This window comes from Poecile atricapillus, chromosome 3 (assembly GCF_030490865.1).
Source record: "Poecile atricapillus isolate bPoeAtr1 chromosome 3, bPoeAtr1.hap1, whole genome shotgun sequence".
Lineage (NCBI taxonomy): Eukaryota > Metazoa > Chordata > Aves > Passeriformes > Paridae > Poecile > Poecile atricapillus.
Window position 1 is genome coordinate 20144613 of NC_081251.1, and position 26596 is coordinate 20171208.

The 26596-nt window shown below is 37.8% G+C and overlaps 2 protein-coding genes across 3 annotated transcripts in view; one reads left to right on the forward strand and one right to left on the reverse strand.

Annotated features, from left to right (window-relative positions):
- On the forward strand, nucleotides 1–16452 carry ALKAL2 (ALK and LTK ligand 2). The gene is made up of 7 exons (XM_058834420.1): nucleotides 1–199; nucleotides 1051–1381; nucleotides 3726–3779; nucleotides 3887–3967; nucleotides 6388–6454; nucleotides 11336–13148; nucleotides 13196–16452. The coding sequence occupies exons 2-5, from the start codon at nucleotides 1099–1101 to the stop codon at nucleotides 6450–6452; spliced, it is 483 nt and encodes a 160-aa protein (XP_058690403.1). The 5' UTR covers nucleotides 1–199; nucleotides 1051–1098; the 3' UTR covers nucleotides 6453–6454; nucleotides 11336–13148; nucleotides 13196–16452.
- Nucleotides 15604–26596, reverse strand: part of ACP1 (acid phosphatase 1) — an 18918-nt gene continuing 7925 nt past the window's right edge. The window contains exons 2-6 of one of the 2 annotated variants that reach the window (XM_058834422.1): nucleotides 24939–25012; nucleotides 24548–24661; nucleotides 19938–19999; nucleotides 17617–17722; nucleotides 15604–16728 (exon numbers count right to left, since the gene is read on the reverse strand). In XM_058834422.1, the coding sequence (XP_058690405.1) occupies nucleotides 16651–16728; nucleotides 17617–17722; nucleotides 19938–19999; nucleotides 24548–24661; nucleotides 24939–25012 (434 nt within the window). In that variant the 3' untranslated portion in view covers nucleotides 15604–16650. Of the gene's footprint in view, nucleotides 16729–17616; nucleotides 17723–19937; nucleotides 20000–24547; nucleotides 24662–24716; nucleotides 24831–24938; nucleotides 25013–26596 lie in introns of both variants that reach the window. The other variant, XM_058834421.1, reaches the window with a different exon arrangement.

The following is a 26596-nucleotide window of genomic DNA, read 5'->3' on the forward strand; positions in this document are numbered from 1 at the left end:
CATCCTATAGCCTATATAAGCGGCTGCACTGGGGCTGGCGGCGATGGAGTAGTTTGTGGATACGACGGGAGCGCAGGGACGGGAGGGGGGCGGGCAGGCCAGCCGCGGAATACTCGGACTCCCTGCCGTTCGCGGACTGCTGCCGTCCGGGGAGCGGCTCCCGGGGGAAGACACCTCGGCTTCTAGGACAGAGATACAGGTAAAGCGGCCGGCGACCGCCAGCAACCTCCTTCCCCTCTGTCTCCCTCCCCACGCCTCCATCCCTCCCGCCCCTCCGGGCCGGAGCGCTGCGTGCGGCGGGACCGGTGACACCCTGCGGGCGGGAGCGGCCGCTGCCGGACCCCGCCAGAGTTGCCAGGGCAGAGCCGCCGCACGGAGCGGCCGTGTGTGAGGGGCGGTCAGTCGTGCGAAGGCGAGCGGCTCCGGGCATGATGCTGGCCGCCGCTCCGGGCTGCTGCTGCGGGAAAGGGGAGCGGGAAAAGGGGAGACTGGCGGTGCTGTCCCCTGCACCGGCTGGTGCCCCCCAGCCGCTCACCTCCCGTCCCGCCGCTCCTGCCCGCAGCCCGGGCGTGAAGCCCCGCAGCGAGGCTGGGGCAGGAGCCACGGCCCTCCGGCAGAAACTTCGGGGAAAGTTGTCGCCCCTCGCCCGTGCTCCTCCGCTCCGCGGCGGGGCGGGGAGAGGCGGGGCGGAACGCCCGTCCCGGCCGGGGATCTGCTCCGCCGGGACACCCCCAGCCTGGCCCCGCTCCGGAGCTGCGCCCCCGCCCTCCCGCGGGCCCGGCGCGGTCTGCGGGGAGGCGGTGCGGGCGCTGCCCGCGGCTCTGGGGCGGCTCTGCCCGCGGGGCGGGTGCCGTGGGGCGCGGGGGCAGCGGCGGAGCCCCGCGGACCCCCCGCCCCGTCCCACTCCGCCAGCCCCCGCGACCCGGAGCGGTCTGTGCCCCCGCCTTGTGTAACCTGCCAAGCGGTCGCCGCTCTTGCCTCCGCTAATGTTTCCGATTTCACCCCCACGAGTCTCCCCACCTTCGACCCACCCCCAATTTTCTCTTCCAGTGAAACAGGAGACCTCACATAGCAGCGGATCTTCCACTTCATCCGCTCATGCACTCTTCAGGTCGGACTGCAATGAGTGGGCTCAGGTCTTCTGGGCTGCTGGGGCTGGTACTCTTAATGCTCTCAGCAGGATACTGCAAAGAAAAAACGGACTCCACAGATCTGAAGGACAAGCAAAGTCTCTTAAATCTCATCATGGAGATCATTCAGGAACTGAAAAGGTACCACCTGGAGAAGGACAGTGGGATGCAGTACTTCTCCAAGCATGACTATAACTTGGATCGAAGAGAAGTGGCTGACTACGGAGGATACCAGGATGAGCAGAGAGTTGGTAAGTCACAGTCCATTTTTTTTTTTTTCCCCTAGGGTACGTCAGTGAATGAGATAGTGCATCAAGTTACTAATTTTGTATTAAGAATTCACCACTCAAAATACCTGCAGATTCCTTTTGGTATCAGAAATAGACACAGATGGCAAATTTGGAATAGAAAACCTCCATTCACCTCTCTGAGTCTTTTACTCTCTGGATAATGTATTCAACTGAAAGTCCAACCTCCTGTCGATTTGAACAAAACCTAATAATATGGGAAAAGACTGAAATGGGCTGAGATCAAAGAAACAAGGAATGAAAACACTTTTTCCTGAAAAGTTACCACTTATTATCATGTGCTTGGTTTAAGTGTTTCTTGGAAATGACCCTAGCAAGAATTCTCCTGCAAGACTGTAGTATCTCCTTAAAGAGCTTATGTACAGAAGTCTTCCCTGCATCTCAGGCTTCACTGAACTGTTCTCCCTGCTTGTTAATTCCTTTTGTACTTCAGAAGTAGCACCTTTGAAATAGTAGAGAACTGAGACAGTACTCTTCTGTCAGTGTATAGGCTGTGACCAGTTTGGGACACTCCTGCAGTCATCCTTCTGTTGGTTTGATTGGCTCTTCTCTAACGTGCTTAGTTAGGTGATGAACTTCCGTGCACACAGTTGAAACTTGATTTAATTTCTCCTGCTGCCATGTCTAACTTAGTGCTCCCTGTCACTCGCAAGCTCCCACACCGTTACTGCTGCTCATCTGACCCCTCCAACTGAAAGTGACTTTCTGAATATTTTCCAGCAAATATCTACTCACCTATTCCCAAACTGGTTTTCATTTTGATAGTATGCTATTTATTTTTCTTTATTGATCTCAGAAAGCTTCATTGTACCTTTTTGTCATTCTCATTCATACTCAAATATCGTCATAATTTGCAATTATTGGTGGTTGTCATGAAGATGCTGCTTCTCCATTTGGATGATTAATGAATGCACAGAGGAAGACAATTTTGTTCTATTTAAGGTCAACATGGGAGAGAACATTTTATTTTACAAATGTTGAAGTGTCAAAGAGGCCAGACTAAGCAGGGAACTGTGATCTGCAGAACTCTAAATCTCATCTTGGAACATGGGCATAGTTTTTGGTCACCCTGTTGGTGTGAAATATCTGGCTTGTATGGAACAGTTATCTATGAAATTAATAATCCTGCTTCAGAGCAGATTAGTTGGTAGTGTTGTTACTGATTCTGAAGCAGGATTTTTCATTCTGTTATTATAATGGAGTTTTTCCCAGCAACTCTGAAAAGGAACTACTAGTTAGAGTCTTTTAATTCAGTTTTGGCATCACTTTCCTAGTGAGCTTGTCTCATGGGAAATTTCTGAGTGAAGCATGTGTGTTTTTAATGCTCTTCCTGACATAATTAGGTCAAATAGGATAAGGTCAATTTTACTTACACTGACTAAAGTTAGAAGTAAATGAAGAATGACTTTCGAGAAGTGTCTAAATTCACAAGTGAATCGGATCTGGATGGAAATGCTCTCTGCTTTATATCTGATAAGAGGTGCCAGGGGAATGAAAAAGGCTGCTCAGGCATTCATGGTCAAGTAAATAAATAAAGCACCATATAGTGTATCATACACAATCAGCACTAAGCTATCAGCATAGAGTTTGTAACGGAAAGCAATCAAAGATAGCTGTAAATCAGGAAGTCACAAGCAGGGGTTAGGGCTAAAATGGATTTCAGTAAACCAGTTTCATTTTGCCATCTGCTGAACACAAAACACAAGGCGGTAAACCACAAACATAGGGAGCCAGAAGAGAGCAATTTGCTTGGAATCATTTCCTGTGAATTTTATTTACTGCTGGGGGGAGGGAGGGAAGATTCCTGTAAGTAGATCAATCCAGCTTCATTATTACAGTAGAGCAGTGCTTCTACAGACATACCTGGGACAGAATAGTGGTTACATTTGCATAAGAGAATTAAAAGACACAGCACCAGACTTGAATATATCTTTGGGTCTTTACCACTCGTGTAATATGAAAGAATTTAAATCTAGGTAAACTTGATAATGTATTTCACAGAAAGCTAAGATCTGACTCTTAGTTAATAAACATGGTCATGAATGATTTCTCACCTCACAGATGTTGTTCTATCAGTACTGTGTTTCACAGAGCATTTTACAAGGTCTCCCTATGTAAAGTGAATGCTTTAAATTTGGCCTACTGTATGCAAAGGACTTTTGACCTCTGTGCATCTGTCAAGACATAGTGGTGATGTTGCTGGACAGATTATTCCCTGTCCTTATTCTATGCTTGGCAAGCATAGGTCTAGTGCAGCAGAGTAACTATCCTTTTTTCTGTCCAACAGAAATAGTTCCAAGAGATCTGAGGATGAAAGACAAGTTCTTGAAGCATTTAACAGGTATGTTTGAATTTTGCATTGGTATCCATATTTCATACACATACCATAAGCTACACTGCTCTACCTGTGAGCTATGCTGATTCATAACTTTTTTCTTTATATTTCAGGTCCACTCTACTTTAGCCCAAAATGTAGCAAACACTTTCATCGGCTTTATCACAATACAAGGGACTGCACCATCCCAGCATGTAAGTAACAAAAGCAGACACTTCCCTAAAACAAGAGGAAACTCTAAAATTTATTAGCTCTATCAAGTATCAGTAAAGATACAATGTCAAAATGCATTCCCTGCAAAGAAAAACTTGGACTGCTCAAAAATGTACTAAGCATTGTACATTGTACCAAAATATACTCTAGAATTGCCAGAACAGCATCAGCATTACAGAGAGGAAAATGGAAATAAAACTTTCTCATTGCAAATACACTATGTAGAATGGCAGTAAACACTGCATCCTTAGGTACTGATGTATTTGTCTCATGGGTTCCAAACCAAGTGTTTGCTTTTCATAGGAACACGACTCCTCTCACAAATATTTCATGTTTAATTTCTAGTGCCGTAAAGTCAATCACAAATCCAGGTGGGGTTATTTACTTTTCATTGCTTATTTATGTAAGACTCATTTTATAGATATTTTCTATTTTCTATTCAGCTACCATTCTACCAGTGATGTGGACAATGAATCTTTGCAACACTTGTCTTCAGTGAATTATTAAAGTACAACTTCTTAGCTTAGAAAAAAGAAATAAGAGTGCTGATGGACCCAGCTAAGCAAATGCAGCTTATGATACCTCATCACTGTTGGCAGCACAGAGAATTAAATAAAAATCAAACATTGACATTTATCAGTCAGTAGATGTGACTCCAGATTCATACTGAGGTGGACCTGTTGAGTAAGCAGATGCTATTTTAGTACAGTCTTTTCAGAATGGAAGCACACTTTATTTTATTTGTCTGAGGTCAACCAGTTGGGTCAGTAGCGGAGCTGGGAATAGAAACAAGAGTTAGAGATTCCAAGTTTCAAGTATTAATAAATATTTCAGCCCAGTGCATTTTAAAGGCATATTTGGTAAGAATTGTGGACGTTTTCTCTATTTGTAAGGCTTCAGATTAGGAATTTCTTGGAAAGACAAGGATTTCTAGATGACAAGTAACCAGATCACACTCTGTTTACATGGGTAGAGATGTAAGTTGTTCGTAACTTGTCTGTTCTGAACAAGCAATGGACATATTACCTTTTTCATAAGCTTCACAACACAAACGTCATTTGGCTCAGCATTAATGAGTACTCCAAGCTGTGAAGCTAAAAACTAGTTGTCCTTTAAAGCTCTAAATTAGCCTTTTTCTCCTGACAGGTTACCTATCCACCAACATAATGTCTGGATAATAGAGGATAATTTGTATGAGTGGCAATTAAACCATAACTATGCTGTGAGTTGGGGATTGTTAACATTTCATCTCCAGAAAACATTAAATGTAGTTACTCATTAATGAAATAATGCCTAACAAAAGTGAACATCACTTACTGGGCTAGATTGACTAGCATCTTTTTAAAGTAACTTTCTTCTAGAAAAATGAGACCAACAGTCTTCTTTAATTCTTCATGCACATAATGATGTTACTTTTTAAAAATACCTTGACTTCAAATTATACTGTTCCTTCTGTGTAGAAATCTGAAGGTCTAACAGCAAAGAAACTAAGTGTCTCTGAGGCTGCAATGTGGTGGCTACTGCTGTAGCAAGTACAAAAGCATTGTGTTGGCATACTTTCTAGTACGTTGTACAGCATAGTAGCACTGGTATCTGAAAAATAATTTACTTTTCTGTCTGTCCGTAACCAACATTCACAATATTTGCTCTCAGTTTTTAATGTAAATGGAAAAAAAAAACCCTTTTGAATAATTTCTTTAGTTTTGCATTGGTTCTGTGTCTTACTATGAATGCATCAAGATCTTGAAAGTACCTAAAATAAGAACAACGAACAAAAGGACTGTAGAGGAAAAAAACTATTTTACTAGTTTTAAGATGAAACTTCATGCTCTTATGAATGTTTATGATGTGGTCATCTGCTTGGGCTGGACTTAAGATTCGTATGACTGCAAGATATTATTTGTCTGATTTAACAGCTTTCCCAGGAAGAAAATCTATTGGAGAGTAGCATTAGTTAATATTTAGTTGACAGACTTGCTCATTGAAGGCTGGATTTCAAAGGTGGATGAGCACTACTTATTCTTTCTCTAATATGGAAATACTACAGTCACATGTTTAGATCCCGCACGGAAGCACAGGCACAGATGTATAAATTTTTATACATACCTACATACACATGGAGAGCCTCCAAGCACATTCATGCTGTTTGTTTACAGATAGAACATGTGCAGAAGTCAGTTGCATAGTTACACGTGCTATTAGACGTGGCTTTTAGTTATTACCCAATCCTTGCACATTGCTCTTTTAAGTCAAATGAGTTGATTTTTATTCTGTTGCAAACTAAGGTATTCACTGAACTATGCTATGACACTAATTTGCACACTGAAAACAATTTTGATTTTTAAAGGCAAATTTGATTACTTTGGTCATCTAGTCATGCTTTTTTTTTTTTTTCATACAGACTATAAAAGATGTGCCAGGCTTCTTACTCGATTGGCAGTAAGCCCTATGTGCATGGAAGGATAAAGGTAAGCTTTTTCTTAGAAGAAATGACATTCCACTGCATAGCAAAGCAGTAGGTGTTGTGTTTCATACATGAAAATTCATGGAGTATAATCACAACTGTCCTTTAGATAAGGTATTCCCCTCCCAGAGGACTTCAAGTAACTGGCTTAATCTGGCAAATTTTGGCATTAAGGAAAGGGTACCCCCTACTGGAAGTCATTACATAAATGCCTATATGCATCATCTGTGAATTATTTATAGCAGCATACAGTTAGCAGATAGTGAATTTGTTGTTACAGAACAAAACACAACAGCTGTGGCTTATTTTTCAAGAGTTTACTCAGTACACAATTGCCTATATTGGCAGCAGCAGCCGCCCTTTTATGTGTGCAGCTGTAGTAGTTTTATGCTGCGCTGTACTCAGTAGTACGAGTTAATACATAGCTATACACATCAAAGCTTTATAAATTAAGATAGGTCGCAGGTGCTTTTATAGTAATTCAGTTAAAATGTATTGATAGCAGCATTGATAAAGTAACTTCCAGCTATTTGGATTTTTTGTGATATCCTTGGGTACACCTCTCATGTCTAGAGGTTATTTCCTCCTTCTTTGCCTAGATGAGCCTCTATTTCCCACAACTACTTGGGAGATTTCATCATGCACCAAAATAAAAACAAAAGCTAATCAACCAAACCAAAAAGCACTCCTAAATTATCTGTATTTTAGAGAACTGTAACATAAGAATACAGAAAGACTAATTTACATTCTGTCCTCAACTTTTTACCTGAGGCAAAATGTCATCTTAGACAAAGAGATAAATAATAACCATGTGGATTTGTCGGTAACAAATGCTGTCAAGCCAAGATGCTTTAACTCTGTGAAAAAATACAAATCTTGTGGAAGGAATCAGTGAGAAAAATAATAAATATAAAAATAATTAATATTAACTATTTTATTTTATTTTATTTTATTTTATTTTATTTTATTTTATTTTATTTTATTTTATTTTATTTTATTTTATTTTATTTTTTTTAAGCATTGACACTGTTTTGCACTTCACTCTCACAAGCAAGCTGAGGAAATAGGGTCAAGATAAATTTAAAAATGACAGGAAAAAGTAATTACATAAGTAAGTCGTTAGTGCTTCATTGTCAAAACTGGAAAAATGTACTGACCAGTGTCACACAGCTTCATTACGGGTTTGATATTGTTCAGTATTTTCATTAATAACTTGGGTGATACAACACCGTGTTTATGTATTTCAGTATTATAGGACAAGCAACCATGATACAGTACAACCTTGAAATTAAAAATAATCTTGGAAAATAAGCAAAATAGTCTAAATCCATGATAACAGAAAAAAAGCAGAATTATGAAGTCCAGTAGGATTATTCAACTGCAGAAATACGTGGAATTTGGTGAATAGTTAGATAGTGCTATTGAAAACACACATGTTGTCATGGACTGCAAACTAGGCAAGTCTTCAGTGTTACACTTGAAGAAAGCCAAACAATACTGGAATTTATAAATAGAATCATTGTTTATGAAACTCCTGACATAATTACTGTTACTGAAATACTGTATTTAATTAAGGGCACCACACTTGCATACATATGGGTTCTTCTTGTAAGAGTCCAAAGAAGAGCAATGTGGATGACCAAAGGCCTAGAAAACTTAGGATACAAGAACAGTTATAAGAATTAGGATTATTTAATCTAAAGAAAACATAACTGCAGGAAAACCTGACAGAGCTATCCAATTTCATGAAAGGTTTCTACAAGTCATTCTCTCTATCCATTCTGGATAAAACAGACATAATTTCTTTAACTTTGCAAATAGGTGAATAATGTTATTACCAATACCAATAAGCAGATATATGAGTGTGAAATTCTTTTCTCCTTTTCTCTAGAAAATTTCATATGTATTTTAACAACCTGTCATGTAAACATGAACTTGTAATATGAAGGAATAACAACTAAAATAGTTCCTATCTCAAGCTGAGAGTCTATTCATAAATGTCCATCTCTCAAACAAGCTTTGCTTAACATGTTTCAATGTCATCAACAACTGTCCACTTCTTCTATTCACACAGACACAAGTCAGTAGTGGTAGACTCCTTAAGCAGCCTCAATTGGCAGAAAGGACACTAACCTCTACCACTTACATCTGGAGATGCACAGGTGTCTCTGCAAGATTAAGCTTCTTTTCTCCTCAAGGCTTTTCTACTGCATCAGTTCAATTTGTGTGAAAAAAATTTGGTTTCCTGTTTTGTTCAGTATCTGGTTTATGTTTCATAGCAGGTTTGTAAGTGGGCTGGACTATAGATGGAGTATTAATTTGGCAGGCTGGTAGTTTTTTTGATTTTTCAGGTCTGTGGACATCTATCCATGTTTAGAGATCAATTTGGAGACAATAAAACATATGTATTTATTTATACTTAAAGTGCATTTTGGACTAGCACAGCTTTAAAGCACATAAGACATTGAAACTCAGAGATAAGATCAAACAAGAAAATAATACGTGAAAACAGGAGTTAAGATATGTTACTGTGACAACACATACCTGTGTGGGAACGTGTGTTTATGGTACGAGGTGTCTGTGGCTAGCACTAAATGGAACAGTAAAAGCTTCATAATCTTCAATGCATGGATCCCTGTGATCACATTACAGCAGAATTCCACCTGGGTGTGCACACTTGGGAAAATATTTTTTTTTTAATGTAAGCATGGGGAGGTTCTGCTACAAAATCCTACTGGCACAGTATTTTAGTTTATATTGGTATTTAAACCACTATATTCTTCCCATATAGATTAGCTTTTTCTTACAGAGTTTATCGTCATGCACAGGTAATAACCAGAATCAAATTTGGAAAGCTGTAATATGCCTTTACAATAGCTTTTATTTGTGCTTTTAAAAGTAAGCACAATTGGCTGGGGAGTTGTATAGTTACCTGTGTTCTCAACAGAGGGTGTAGTCAAATTGTACTCAGGATCTCCCCTAAGATTATCCATCATCCTTCAGCTAAGTTCCAGCCTAATATTCCTAGACTCATGCATGTAACAGACTATATTAAATAAATAAATAATAACAAAAAAGTAGAATAGAATTATCAATGCTAAAAATCTGGGGTCTACTCAAGGGTTTCTGAAAACTCCAGGGGTTTAGAAAACTGAGTTACCTCATACAAAACTGTTAAGTTACCCATACAAAAGCAAGTGTAGATGAGATGACAAATGAGTACCCTAACCACTGTTTTTTCACCCCCAGTGAGCTGCATATTCCCATTAGTAATAAAAAAAGTTTTTATTGAATTTTCAGTGTTTAACTTGCAGATTGTACCACACACTGATCAAACCAAAAGCATGTTAATTTCTTCTAAACATCACTTTTTAACATCATAGCTTAAATAGGGTACAGTAGGAGCATACTTACAGAAAATAAGCTAGATGAAAATGCAAGACAAAGAAAATTTACATCAGTTTCCCCCTTTAAGGAAGGATATTAAAAAAAAAAGTAATTGTCCCATCTGCAAAGCCAGAAAAAACCCTAGATTACATTAAGATTTTCTGTAACATTATTACATTTCCTAATAGCTTTCAAAAATTGTGAAACTAAATGTTTAAATACTACTAACAAGTATTTCTGTATGCACCAATAGCTTGATTTTCAATGGTTTATGTCAAGTCCAACTGACTTTGCATACAAATGATTCCATTACAAATTATGCTTAAACAGTAGAAAATGTAGAGAAGCTCAGAGTATCAGAGAATTCACACTGATTATGGGGAAGACAGTTACCTATGTTCAGACAGACAATATGAAAGTTTTAACTGTGAAAAATATAATCAGTGGAATTCTAGTATCATATTACCACTGTTTTTTAATCTTCCCTATGAATTTTTGATGGCTGTAAGACACCAAAGCTTCATCTGGGTCTGTTTGCATGTAAGAGTCTTTCAGCTGTGTAGTTCTTGCTGACTGAAAAGACATAGACTTTTTTACTTCTAAATAAGAACAGGCATAGAAACACATGAAACTGGGTGGACAGACTTGTAGCATTTAGTGCTCACCTGTCTAGGAGAGGGATAGACTTCTAGATATGTGTATATGCAGTTACACAGTATTTTCTTAAAAGCTTTAGAGGTGTGGGGGAGTAGGGTTATGAAAACCTTCACTGCTCAACATTTGAATCAACATTTCATATGTATTACATACATAAGCAGTCTGGAAAACTGTAATTTTGTATTGGTGATTTTGATATCAATGTCATAGGCATGGTTGTGATTTCATTCCAATAATCTCTTCTGGAACACTTAATAGAACAGGCAGCAAATTGAACCACTGCAGCTCCTTAGTTTTGTGGTGGCTCAGTGTCGGTATGGTCCAGGGCCTATAGTTATACAACCAGCTCTAAAAAAGGTACTTCTATTTATTTCTTGTTTATTTGTCTCCAAGTTTCTTCACAAATGGGCCCAATGAAACATCAAATCCTTCCTAGATCCTTCAAATTGGACATGCCATCAACTGCTCCTGACACCCAGGCAACTAGACAGCATTTTTCAATCTGTTAATGCTATTCCTGAGGTTTATTCATTTTTTGACTTCACAGATGCAGTCATTGGAACAGATTAACTATGAGCACATTTTTGATACGTAGAACTGGATTTCCCTAATGTGTCCACCAAAAATGAACCATCAGAAAAAGTGATGCTTTCCAGAATTTTAGCCTTGATTAATAAAGAAAGCATTCATGTAAGAGTCAGGCTGATACGAGCCTAGCTAAATCTGGAATTCACTACTGATCCTCCCAACATTACTACTGAATATTTTCACATTCTGAAACACATGTATATGAGTATAAAAATGATGAAAGGCAATTTTCTTCTTTCTTTTAATCCACCAGATGTTATTACCGTGACAAGAAACACCAAGAACCAAGAGAAGTGCCTTGGAAACCAACAGGGAAATAGAACTTACTACCTTTTAGCGAATTCCATTGTGAACAAGAGATTTATTTTTGCAGATTGACTACTTCCCATAATTCTTTTAACATGCATTTTGTATGTCATCAACAGTTTGCAGATTGACGTTCTCTACAGTAGCATAACTGCCAGTAGTACTTAATGCTCCATACTTAAAAACACACTACAATTGATGTGTAATGCTGCCAAAAATTATGTAAACACAAATACTTCACCAAGAAAATTAATGTTCTATTGCTTAATTCTACAGTTTTAAGGAATGGTTGTTTGTATATCTAGAACTACTAAAGATCTGCTCCACAGTAGTTGTGGTCACTTGATATCCTTCATGCTTATACAATTTTTTTAAAAGTTTGGTTAAAACAGACTTGCATTGGGGTCACATTGTACCCTGGAGTACAAATTGCATGACAAATAGGAACGTAATTCCAAGTAGACATACTTTTTGGGACAGTGGAGCATGGATTTTGTACACAAACACAAGCTGCCATTAATTTACTTTATATAATAAATGTATAAAACATTCCAGCGAACGTGCAATATGTAAATAATGTAAATAACAAGCGTAAGTAATAAAGTGTTTGGTATTAAGTTGTTCTGTTTGCTTTCTGTTCACTGAATCCAGGTAAACAAACTGCGTTCTGGTAGCTACTATCATTTATCCACACTTAAAACTTCTTTACACAGGAGTTCACTAGTGTAGGAAGGAACGGTGTACTCATTTCAGAGTGCAGTAACCTGGACACCCTGGATTTTTGAGGATGGACAGATCTCTGTTTCAAACCCACAGAATGCCCAGACTACAAGGCTGCTCAAATTCTCTATGGCATTCTAAAATGGAATATTTTTTAAGACTAACAGATGTTCTGAGATTTTTGTTTGGAGTTTGGGTTGGGGAGGGGCTTTTTGTTTGTTTTTTAATAATGTGCAGTCTGTTAATGATACTGCAAGGCAATCTAATCAGAAAATATCCAGTAAATCATTAGTATTGTACAATTTTTAAGGAATTAGTGTTACTCCAAAAATCTTGACACACATTTCCCTTTTTTTAAATCAGGTATTAAATCCAGTTGTTATAGTAAAATTTCTCAAACAAGAAGAAAATTTATATGTGCAATCTATAAATCCGTGTACTGGGTTTGCATAGCCAGGTTTTGGTAGCAGAGGAGCTACAGGGGTGGCTCCTGTGAGCAGCTGCCAGAAGCGTCCATGTCCAGCAGAGCCAATGCCAGACAGCTCCAGGATGGACGTGCTGGGCCAATCAGAAATGGTGGTAACACCTACAGGATAACACAGCTGAGAAGGGAAAAGTTATTGCACAGGTGTAATTGCAGCCAGAGAAGAGCTGGGTGAGAACATGGGGGGAACAGCCCTGCACACACCAAGGTCAGTGCAGAAGGAGGGACAGGAGATGCTCCAGGCACCAGAGCTGAGATTCCCCTCCAGGCAGTGGTGCAGTCCAGGTGAGGCAGCTGTACCCCTGCAGCCCATGGAGAACCACAGGGATGCAGAGATCCACCTGCAGACCCTGGAGAACCACAGGGATGCAGAGATCCACCTGCAGCCCATGGAAATCCACAGGGATGCAGAGATCCACCTGCAGCCCATGGAGGGGACTCACAGCACAGCAGGTGGATGCCTGAGAAGAGGTTGTGACTCCTGGGAAGCCCGTGCTGAAGCAGGGTCCTGTCAGGGACCTGCAGACCTGTGGAGAGAGGAGCCACACTGGAGCAGGTTTGCTGGTGGGACTGAGAAGCTGTGGGGAACCCACGCTGGAGCAGCCTGTTCCCAAGGGACTGCACTCTGTGCAAGAGTGAGCCACTCTGCAGCAGTCTGGGGAGGACTGATGCCTGTGGGATGGACTCACGTTGGACAAGTTCATTGAGAGCTATTTCCAGTGGGAGGGACACCACAGGACTCCTCTCCCTGAGCAGCAGCAGAAAGAACCTGTGATGAACTGACCATAACTCCCATTCCCACCTCCCTGCACTTCTGGGGGAGGAGGAAGAGCCTGGGAAAGAGGGGTAGGGGAAAGGTGTTTTTAAGGTCTTATTTTACTTCTAATTACCCTGCTCTGATTTTGTTAGTAATAATTTCTGTTAAAATCCCCAGCTCGAGTCTGTTTTGCCCATGACAGTATTTGGTGAGTGACCTCTCCCAGTTCTTATCTCAACCCATGAACCCTTCCTTTTATTTTCCTCTCCCTTGTCCAGTTGCATAGGGGAGCAAGAGAGACTGGTGAGTGCCTGCCATCCAGCCAGGGCCAGCCTACTACAATGAACCACAGGTACTTTTATCTTAATACTGGCATTTGTAGTTTCCATTCCATCCTCCGTTTGAACCACAAAATGTAAAACCAAAACCAAACACAATCCTCCCCAGCCTGAGAACTACAGGAGCTGAGATTCTGGAAACTGACATTTCAGAGCCTTTAGCATCCAACTCTTAAGAAGAAAAAAAACTGGCAGTAGTACAAAATCCTATCCTGGAACATGGCTGAATTCAGCATGGGAGAGGTACATGTTTTTATTTGCTTGAAATGACAACTAAATGCTAATTTTCATGTCTCAATGGAGGTAATACATGCCTGCAGAAAACCTGGTTGTAAAGAAATCAACTTCTACAGGATTCACTGAAGCCGCTTGTCTACAGTAAGCATGGGTGGAACTCTGTGCTTCACTGTTGTTCCATTGACCAGACCACAAGCTAGTATTTAACATGGGAGTTTAAAATACTGTGAAGCTTTCTCTTCCTAGCAGGATACCTGAAATCTGGCTAAACATAAACTTCTAGAAAATCTCATTGTAAAAGGGAAATAGCAACTTATTTAAGGTTTTAATCAATATAAATAATCCCCTATTAGTTTTTTCTAGTTTTAGCAGAAATCAGCATGCTCTGACAGAAAACACACCTATACTAAAGCTGACTTTTCTTTCAGACTTAACTGTACCACTTAAAATATAACAAGCTGTGGGGGTGGGGAGGGAGAAACAGGAGTCAGTTCTGTATTTTTTCATTCAAAAATTACATTTTTCATGAGTGGTATTTTGGATGTGTGAGCGCTTAGTCATCTGTATGATACACGATTTGTATCTTAACGCTGTTCACTGTTTCTCTTTGAACACAAATAATGGTTCTGTGCAACTGTCCTTCCCGAAGGCAATCCCTCTTCTGTATTCTGTTCTTCTACAAATTTGTATAAAATACCATGGTGCTCCTTCCCCTCTTCCACAAAAAAACTACTAATTATAAAAATAGATCAACCAGCTTATTCCTCCTAGTAGAGGTGGTGAACTATTAAGTCACTAGACTGCTTGCTGAAGATCTGTCTCAAGGTTGAAACTTTTAAAATGTGAACTGAATTTAACATGAGTTTTGACTTAGTATCACTTTACAGGAAGATTCCTAAGCCTAGTGAAGGTAAACAATGATATTCTCTTATTTCTTTGTTACCCCAGAAGCTCAAAGATAAAGATTTAAGACCTTTCAATCTTAGCATTAATATGCAGAAAACTATATGTAATTCCTACATAACCATGAATGGGAAAGCACAATCTCAACCTTAGATGTTATTTTACTTTCACTGGAATATTTGAAATGGTCATTCTGGCAGAGAATAACATCAGCTTATGCCTAAACACTTCCACCTTTGAGGTTAGTGCATCAAACCACATTTAGGATGTTTTGTCCCTAACTGCCCATCATTTTCCCCCATTTATTTTGTCGAAACATTAATAAAGGAAATCAAAAATAGTTTTTCCAGAGTCAGTACTTAATTGGATCTGAATTAGTGTATTGTTGTTTGTCCCTGAAAAGTGAAACCACTATTAGCTTGCTAGTTTTTTGGAAGTCAAAACTGATGGTAATGCACAAAGATTCTGATTTCTGTATTTAAGTATTCCTTCTACCATCTGCCTTTTCTAGGCAGGTTCTGAAGTTTTATGTCTGATTGAAATTTTAGCACAAAACAGAAACCTCATTAACAAAAACACATCTATTCTACATCCAAAGTCTCAAGAAACTTAATCCCCACTGTGAAGTCTGCAACACACACAGAGTAACACCAGGATTCCAATCTCCCCAAGAACAGGATCTTCTGCTGAAATCCATCTCTCCCAGAAGGCTGAACAGGTGACAAGTACAGAGACTACAAGTTTGGATGGCAGCAAGAGACAAAAGCAAGGCCAAATAAGAAAACAAATTTTATATGTCCAGTTTTACAGATAATGTGGTAATGCTAGTTCATACCAATGCTGAGAATATTCAAAACAGGAAAATCATCATGGCATCGCTTATATTACTGATCTCAGTACATTTACATGTCTAAGGCAGACAGGAAGTGTGATGTTCAGAAAAGCAGGCACAGACTCTTACAAAGCATTCAAATTTTGCCCAAGAGCAAAACTGTCTACTTACTGGCCTTCTGCTAACTTCGTATTGTGTTACAGACAGTCTTTTACACTGAACTATGCTCTCAAAGAACACTTCTGACAGGCTGTACATTCTCCTGAGTAAATCTAGAAATACTGTCTGACCCTCATGTAGGAACTAGAATTACAGCAAATTTCTCATCCATTGTTTGCATGGACCAGTATTTTAATACTGTGAGATACAAAATGTGATTTCACATTTCAGCTTTTAAGCTGGCATGTTTTCTCCTCAAAATAAATGCTGTGTTACATGTGCTTGTGTCAGTGTGCTAGGAACTGACCAGAGGATCAAAGGAAGACTCAGCCAGTTCTATCAAGCAGCAGATCTTTTAGTCTAGCAGACTCCACATGAAACAGCTTCCATCCAAAGGCTGCCTAATGACACTGGGATGACACATCTAAGTTACACATCAATTATTATCTCACAGACTACTATTTAAAGTTGACTGAAATCAACTCACTGAGGATGGAATGACAAGACCTCAGTTCAGTTAGCACTACATATAAAGAAGCAAGGTGTTACTTCTGCAGTGCTTGTGAGAAAGCACTGGAAGTGTTTACAGATAAATTTATCCTGAATTATATACTTTATAACTACATTGATGTGTGACAAAATGGTTGATCATGGAATCCAATTAAAACTGTTCTATATTTTTTCATTAGATAACCAAACAACTAAAATACAAAATTAAACTAAGTATTGAATGTAGTGGCATAATTTTACAATTTAAATACATCAATCAAGTAAACTTAACATATTTCAGGAGAAGCTAATTATTTTCTTTTAGAAATTATACGATGAAGCATTAATGATACTTCTCCAAAAATGCTTTACAGCATCTAAGACATTGCTCGTAAACAGTTTCAAAGTCCTTTTCGTTCCCCTAGAAAAGAAGAGAGGAAAAAGACTGTAAGAATAACAATACTGGCTAATGAGCAAATACAAATTGCAGACTGGCTTCTCCATTGTCAGTAATGGCAAACAAAAGACATTAGGAAAAAATTAAAACAGTGCAAATACTTGATGATAGCTTTGGCATATTCTCTCTAATTTGAGCTCAGGAATTTCCACAGATAAACATGGTGACTTTGTATTCAACACTCCTGCATGACTTTCCTTCACATATTTCTTCCACTCACTTTTGAGCCTTTTAAGTATATTCCTTTTTTATGTTCACACTAACCTCTCACATTGAGTTTCACAGTTTAATCAAGCACTGTGTGGAAATAAAAACCCAAAACAAACCCCTTTTTGTTCTAAACCTGCTTCCCACTAATACTATTTCATATTCTCTACTTCCTGAGTAATGAATAGCAATTCCTTATTCAGTTTTCCCCATGATATCAAGGTTTTGTAGAACCCTACTGCATCTTTATCCACTGCTGTTTCCTAAACTGAAGAACATTAGTCTAATTGTTTGCTCTTGCCTGGTATTATCCAACTTTTTTTACCACCTGTATCAATGGCTTTGTCTCTAACTTTCCTGATCACATCCTCTTTGCAAGAAGGCTGATGAAACAGGGTTTCACCCAATATTGAAAATATAGGTGCACTGCATTATTTAAATTTATTTAACTATTATAAGCATAATAACATTTTTCTTTCCTATCCCAGGAATATATAGTTTTCTTAAGTCATTAAAAAAAAGTTTACACTTCACTTTGCATAACATCAGATTATGTATCACATGCCAACTGTGGGATCTGGGAAGATTATATACTACACACACGCAATTTTTAATCAAGCCACCCAAAAAATTTCTTACACATACATAGTATGGATCTTCAATAATAAGCTGTTTCTGTGGATCGTAAGTTCCAAGTAGCTCAATTTTGGCCTTGCAGTCCTTAACTTGGTTACTTTTCCTATTCAAATCTCTGTAAAAGAGAAAACAAAATTTTCCCCTGAATTTTCCTTCAGAACTTTGGCATCAGTACGAGATGTTCATGACCATTTTTAGACAACACAGGCAAATAACATGTCTGGACTCCATCAATCCTCTGGACTTTATGCTGCTCCTTGTTTTTGTTTTTCTTGCTATGTGTCTTTTTTAATTGAGTATGGAAAACAAACTGAATTCAGAGCATAAACAACCAGTCAGGCACTTGACCCATAGCTTAAAAAAACTTTGTAACAAAAAGTTCATCAAGTCCTTCCTCAAATCAATCATTAGTACTTTCAACACTCACCCTTAGCTTGTATGGAACAAAAAACAACAGAAATTAGCCAGGTATTTTTCCAGAAGTACAAGTAAGATTATCCTATTTGCTCAAAGCCACTGTTGTAGATTGGTATCCTCTAGCTCATGTGAAATCCTACCATATTCATTAATAGAAAATGGTAAATCAGTGAGCTACACCTGTTTTCCTTCTGATATACTGTAGCATTTCTCCAGTTGTCGCATCCTCTTCCTTCTACATTGCCTGTCATTGATAAAACATTTTGGTTTTGAGATCGTATTCTCCCTATTTGATTAAAAATGGTCATTTGTTATCCCAAAGGCACTTAAAATGCACCTCTCATCTTCAGATTAAAGGCAGCTCAGCACTATCATCTTCACAATGAACTCCCAGAACCTACTAAATTACTTTAGTATTACACATCTCCATACTAAATCATCATTTTACTCATCATTTAAAAAGGCAAAGAAACTCCTTGTAAATACTTAGTCATAACCATATCGGTTTAAAGAAATTAAATTCTAATTATTACTTCTGATTAAGAAATTAATTTCAGATAGTTTAGAAATAGCAGTGAGGGCACAGTAGTGGTTTTACTTGAAGAAAAATCAGAGATCCTCTATCATGTTATTGCTTGAATTTACAGATTTTTCAATAAATTCTCTAGCCTTTTATTATTAAAAAAAAGTCAGACCATCTTCTTAAAGGCTTTTGGCATACCACTTAATGAACAGAAGAGGGTCAGATGGCTCTGGTACTAAAGACAAGACATGTCCCAAATCTTCCTTTTCCGATATGACAGGCATTCTATCAACACCTGGAATCAGCTTGCCCTCCTAGAGCTACAAATTAGCATTCCTAGGCAAAATGGTTCAATTCAGTGCAAGCTAAAGGCAAAACTTTAGCACAGCAACAGCAATATCCCTGTTATAGTTCTGATGTTTCTTCTGCTCTAGAGCTCCTATCATATAAATTGTTAATTCAAATTTCTGTTTAAGAATTCAAGTGAAAATAGAAGGAAGCCTTGTCACGTCATTGACTGAGACACTGCAATCAAGCTAAGTGTTACATACCCTTCATTCATGGAGACTGTGGAAGAGAGGTTATTCAAGACATTATAGAAAATTCAACAAAACCATACTTATTTCACTTAAGTGGTGCTGTTTCTAGAAGACTTTATGTGCTACTAATAGGGTCCTTATCTAGGTTTTGCTGTTGGTTGTGGTGGTTTGGTTTGGGCTTTTTTAAATTAACCTCATAGCCCTTACAAGCACCTTGACACTTGCAGTTTATTAAATTCAGCTCCTTAATCCTCCATATGTATGTAATTGAGTAGAAATTTTGCTAGTGATATCCAAATTTTTACACTAGGCAACTACTTAACCAGATCTTTCTAAAGTATGCTTAACTAGAGCAGAGCTAACAATAAAACAAGACTTCCCCAAGCTAACAACCTTGCTTATTTCAGAGTTCCCTCTCTTTCTATAAAAAAAGTAAAAAAAAACCCACACCATATTTAATCCCTTCCAAGTTCTCAGTTTGTCTTTTATCTGCCATGCAATTAGAAAAACTGATCACTTCAATCAAGACAGTAAGTACATCCTCCTTCTTAATTATACAGGCATCAGCTGTATATAGCACAAAGTAACTAAATTTCCATGTCCTTAATCCTTGAGAGGCACATATCACACAAATAAACCATTGAGTTCTGGCTCATTAAACTTATTAGAAGTGAAGAATCCATTCATTAGCACATCATTCACATACATGTAAAAAAAAAAAAACAACAAAAAACCCCAAACAAAGAAACCCCAACACAAGCAGTAAAATGTGACATCTGTCTTCAAAGTGACTTATGAGACATCACTCCAAGTAATCCATATGAATTTTTTTCCATTTCTTCATACATTACCTTAGATTGCTCTCATCCATACAAAGTATATGATCAAAGGTCTGGAAATCCTCTTTAGTAATCTAGAAGTAAAAACAGGTGCTTTAGCCTACAAACTGAATTTGATTAATAAAAAGGGAAAAAAAAAAGTGTTTTCAAATTCTGTAGCTCTAATTTATTAAAAAAGACACAGGTGGAAAGAATAGAACTCCACCTTCATCAATTTTTACAATAACTTACAACATTTTAAATGTACTCTACCATGATTATTTATCTATTTCTGCAAGAATTCCACACACAAATAAAAAGAAACCAAAACACCCCTCAAGTCAGCTATTTAAGCAACCTTTTATATTTTTTTTTTCTTTTACATTTCATGCATCAACTTAGAACATCATTAAAAGCAACATTTCTAGAACTTTTCAACTACTAGAAGTAAAGCAATTTCCAATCATGGGAACCATGCAATAAAAATGGTTAAAAATAGAAAAATTACTTTCTTGATAGCACAACAAAAATGTAGGTAACCTGGAATCAACTGCAATACTTCCAATCTAGAAATCTGCTGCTGCACAAGAAAAGATACCAAGTGGAACTTAAAGCTGAAGTATGATGGTATGAGTTACAACCTCTTAAAAAACAATGAATCCACAGTATTTTAGACCATGTAAATCACAAAATTTGTAGCATGATGCGAAAAGTCCAGGATTTATTCTACATCCTCCTACCGTCATATCATCTGTTCTTTTTCTTTCATGTAATTTATTGACTCCTAAACATGAATAACAATTAAATTCAGACATCTGAGTTCACAGTCATGTAGGCAAACACAGCAGATAAACCAACGACTTAAATACTAATGTCATCTTCATGTTATAAGGATGGCTACAGATGTTTGCCAGTTGTCATTTTATTTCAGTTTACATTTAAGACTTTGTTTAGGGTAAAATCTTCCCAGACCATGCCCACAACGCTTGTATAAGGTATCTGAATCAGGTGTCCATAATGAGGATGAAGAAATGGAAAATCTTTATATTAGAGTTAATTAAGACTACATTTCATGCATAGTCCTGTGTGAAGCATCAAAACCAAGAAACTTGGGAAGGTCATTCCGAACAGGTTTTTCTGGCAGGCATCCCTACAAAGGATGGGCTAGAGAAGTGAGTAAGCAAGTAAACAGCCAAAAGGCAAAGCACATTATCCTGTAAGTCAGAGTTTTAACTTGTAAAAAATATTTATGTATTAAAAAAAAAGGTTTAGATAGCAAAACATCCACTATTTTTTTCTGTGCAAACAGCATATAGGTATTGATTAAGCTCCCATAACAGAGAGTAAGAAAAGACAGACATAAATAATCATCAGAATAAAGCCATAAATGAAGCATTACACATAAAGAGAACTGAAGAGGTGAGGTATGTCAGGAGTACATGTGAAAATTAAGGGTTAATGATGAAAACTAATGCAGACTTGTTTATTTTCACTGTAAAAATATTTGCTGTATTCATGCAGTGCCTCTGACCTATGAAAATATTTTTGCAGTGGAAATAGCTCTGTTTTCCTGGCAAATCTAATCAGGACTTCTACAAGCTGCTTCTGAATGCTCTACACAGCTGAACACTTGCCCCTGTGAAAATACGAGGGCGAGGATTTCTTTGTTGTACAGACAAATGGAAGCATGAACTAGGAACACCTGACAATGTGACGGTTATTACCCTATGACCAATACAGCCCTAAAACCAAGGCTACCATTTGGCTTGCTCTTTTAAGTCCTAACACAGAGTCAGATTAAGAGGAAAAAAAAAACACCTTTAATTGAGCAAACTGCAGTGAACTGAAGGTACACCTCAAAACTACTAAAACTTTGGGGAAAAAACTGAGGACGTAAAAATTTAGGTACATTTTGAGAAGTGTAGTGGAGAGTTCAAGTAGTTATCTTTGGATGAAACTACACAGATAACAATAACTTTACATTTAAAAAATGCACGTAACAATTAATAAATTATTAGTGAAACATTTCCCTTTATTTACAGAAGGGAAATCTCATTTTTCTCTGTCTGAAATCCACAGAGTAATTCTCAAATTTATCCAGTTGTGAAACAGTGTTTAATACAACCTTCTTCTAATCTCAATTTCATATTTAAGGCAAATGCACGGTATGAGTCATACCAAAATCAATTTTTGCCTCAGTATGAATAAAAGTGAAAATAATTAAAACCTCTCTGGTTTGTGCATGAAGAAAAAGAGCTGAGAGAATTTCATACAGCAACCTGCCATTAACTAAAATGGTAACAACTTTATTTTATATATAAATATATACATTTATTTTTATAATTCACTTTTAATTTAGAATATCAATGTGTATGATGGTAGGACACGACCAATTCAATACTCTCTTTTACATAATCCATTCTTGTAGTACTGAATTAAAAAAAAGAAACTAAAATCAGTGATTATCATAATTATGCAAAAAATTACATGAGAAAAGGTGCCTTCCACTGGGTGGGTAAGAGTTTTGCACAGGACTGAAGAGGATAATTGTACAAGGTACTTAACTTATGACAGTACTTCGAAGGCAACAGAAAGTAAATCTTTACCCTCTATTTCTGCAGCTTCTGTATTAAATCTTCCTTAATCTGTTCTGAAACAAGTGTCACACAAAATTCTATCCTTAAGTTCATCTCTAATAGTGAAACAAATACACTTCCACTTGTACTGACCTGACCACTCTGAAGTCCTGTTCTACATTGTCAAGTACCCTTTTTTTCAGAAGTACCACAAGACCATATCAAGTCTGCAGGTTCAGAGAATCTGCAGAGACCATTTAACTGAAGTTTAGGGAAAAAAAAAATTTGGAATTACATTGTCAACATCATTAACATAAAAAATGCACTATTTTTTAATTTTCTCTCCCCGTATATGTAACATTTTAAGGTCTTCTAAACGAAAAGTCTCTTCATTTGCCAGAATGTGTAAATGAATGTCTTTTCATTCCTTCTCTCTCAAAGAAAGATTTAGATCAAAGAAAGATACAAAGATTTGCTTCAAGACAGAATCAACCTGGTTACAGTCCTTTGCTTTAACTGCTCATAAACCACTCTAGGAATACCTAGAGGAACAGTTCCCAAGTTTCCAAGTTGTATCTTCTAAGAAGACAAACATGTCACACTACTGTGTAATAACTGAAACACTGACTGAATTATTTCAGTACCATTTAGCTTGCATATTGACAAATAATGATGTTTGTAAGCACTGCTAAAAAGTAAATCCAGGCACTGTAACAGGAAAAGATCACAACAGACTTTTTTCAGTATTATTCTAATAGTAAATTATTGAAAAATATTAAATGGTGCTGTGCTTAATTCTGTTTCATATAAACAGAGATTAACATCAGGAGAGGTCAGCAGAGGGCAATTGACTAATTGAGAGAATTTATTTTTGAAAGTCAAAAAACTAAACATGTAGTCTTTGAAAAGTGAAGAAAGTAAATATGACCTCAGTGAGGTCTAGAAAAATTCTGAAGGGAACAGAAATGTAAGATAATAACAAGACTACTTGATCTTTTTGTCAATACAAAAACTAGTGGTGTAAACTCAAACTAAGTAAAGGTCAAGCCCTAAAGGAATATCTTGTATCCAGAGAATAGTTAACTGAAGTAAATTATGTGCATTTATATGAGTGTCTGAATGATTTAAATAGATGCAGACACATTTACTTCCAATCTCTTTGGAATGCAGTGTGGAAATACATGTTCTTTTGTTAATGAAAACAGATATGAGTTTTGCCTAAACTTAGAGGATTTCACTAAGTGGCAAACCTGCCTTTGACTTAAGAATGCTTCAAGGGTATGTTTTCTTCTGAAGTTACCACCAACTGTGCCACTAATCTTGGGTTTGAGTGCTTTCATTCTAATTTAGAACTCTTGATATTTTAAAAAGATCTACATGCAAATGCAGAAGCTTTTTCTGATGGATGAAGAGGTATTCTACTTTTTTTTGGACCTGTGTCCTGGTTTACGGAAAATCTGGGAGAGAAACTCCAAACGGGGTCCCCCCAGAAAAGCAAATTCAAGAGGCCCCTCCCCCCAACTGGTTTGGGAAGAGATTTCCTTGGAGACAAGTGGAAAAAAACTGTTTATTTAACAGAAATTGAATAATATTATACAATGAAACCTCTCATTGTTCGATGAAATGGCAAATCCAGAAAAAAAATCCTTTTCATGTGGTGTAGCTCGGCTCAAACCCACGACCCTGAGATTAAGAGTCTCATGCTCTACCGACTGAGCTAGCTAGGCTAAATAAATATACAATTCCTTACTGAAGGATGCATCACAGATCACTAGAGTAAGTCCATTTTTAAGAAGTATTTTAAAAATTCTCAGAATACTAAACATTTGGAGGCAGGAGTTCTCTATAATGCAGAAACTGGTTCAATTCCACTTGTACTTTCAACAAACCTTAATAACAAAAAACTCATTAAGCTCAACTAGAAAAGTTAAGCCACTTTGGAGTCCATTAAAAACTGCACAAAGTATTTACTAATTGATGCTTAATCATGCATTGGTAAAATGACTTCTGTGATGGCAATGGTGAGGGCACAGGTATGAATAAGGAATAAAATACACTCTCTTCTACCTGTCGTGCTTTATGTGCTGTCTCAATGCCATGATTTCTTAGACAACTTAAAGCCCTTGAATCTGGGAAGCGCCCCACGTTCCAGTCTGAAACAGCGGCACTGTCTGTCCTCCACTGTAACAACAGAACAAATACATACAAAGATTTTAAGAAAATTAAGGTACAGTACCTGCCTGGCAATATGGTTCATGGTAATGCCATGCTTCTTCATGCAATTCTGTCCTCGATAGTCAGGAGGGCTTCCTATTTCATAGGCAGATGTTGCTGCACTGTCTATCCTCCACTACAGAAAAACAAATTCATATTTTTATGTTTTTTTCCTCACTGCTTTTATTTCTGACTGGCTATGAGAGTTATAAGTTATTTCTTGGAACAGAAATAAATAGCTTACCTTACTTTCAAGCTTCTCATCAGTTACGAGTTTTCTGAAAACTGCTTCAGCTATTGGAGAGCGACAGATGTTTCCTATGGAAACGAGATTCAAATGAATTTTCAAACTATTGAAAACAAAAACCAAGTAATTGTGTGGATTTTTCAGCCCAGATCAAATTAAAGATTTTTATTTACTCAGACAGAATGCAAACTGTGTATGAGAGAACCCAGAGTCCTGTGCCTGGGCTGGGGCAGTGTCCAATATCAGTACTGTGGCATGAAGGGATTCAGATGAACCCAGTGGAGGACTTGGGTACACTGGTGGGTGAAAAGTTGGATATGAGCCAGCAGAGAGCACCTGCAGCCCAGAAAGCCAATCATATCCTTGGCTGTATCACAAGCAGCATGGCCAGCAGGTCAAGGGAGGGGATTCTGCCCCTCTACTCAGCTCTCATGAGACCCCTCCTGGACTAATGCATCCAGTTCTGGGGTACCCAGCACAAGAAAGATGTGGAGCTGCTGGAGTGGATCCAAGAGGGCCACAAAGATGATCAGAGGGCTGAGCACCTCTGAGTGAGAACTGAGATTGTGCACTCTGAAGAAGAAAAGGACTGTGGAGTTGAGATCTTACTGCAACCTTTCTATATATAAAGGGGGCTTGTAGTGATAGGACAAGGGACAACAGTTTTAAATAGAAATGGAGAACACTTGTACTGGACATAAACAAGAATTTCTTTTTTACAGTAAGGGCAGTGACCTTAACTTGCTGTCACACATCAACTATAAAAATCACAAAGAAGGAAGTGAGGGTCTGAAGCAACACAAATTGACTATCAAAGATTTAGAGAACATCAAATAAACTAAATGGCAATAGGAACAGGCTAACCATTGAAAAACTGATCTTGCCAAAACACTGAGTTCTGATGTCAGTAGATCTTCCAGGGGACAACATACTAATTACATTGTTTGAATTTATTTCATGCACAGAAATGAAATCAGTCTTGGAAGAAAAATAAAGCAGGAAAATTTTGGGACTCCCTATGTGGTTAAGTGAGAAAATAAGTAAGGACTATTAATTATGAAAATGTTTAAAATATGGTAATAAAGTAAAAAAATAATGGCAGTTCAACATTAAACAATACAATTTCAAAACACGGTAACATATAGCACAAGACAGAAAATAACCTTCATATCAAGGAATTCAGTTATTTGATACTGCAAGCCTATACAGCATCGCTCCTCTTATGAACACATCAAGCTCCATTGAAAAAGCATCATCTATCTTAAAAGGCTATTCCAGATACTAATTCCCTGTAGTAGCATAAGACCTTCCAGTTTCAACTTAATATTTATTCCTGGAAGTCTCTGCTCATCTGATCTTGGTTAACACCAGTCTCTATGTTTCCTTCAACAGATACAGAACCCTTGCCAAGCAGAGCTGTGCTAAACTAAACAAACCAAGCTCTCAATCTCCTCATGAAATTAACTGACCTTATCTAATCACTCCAGTTAAGTCAGATCTACACTTCTAATTTGAATTTATTTTTCTTGAATACTGACAAACAAAATGACAGATTACACTACAGAAAAAATTTGTTCCAATCTGTTTTTTTTTTTAAAAAGTGTAATAGGTAATTAGTGTTTTTGAAAATAACCTGAGAACTTATACAATCACCT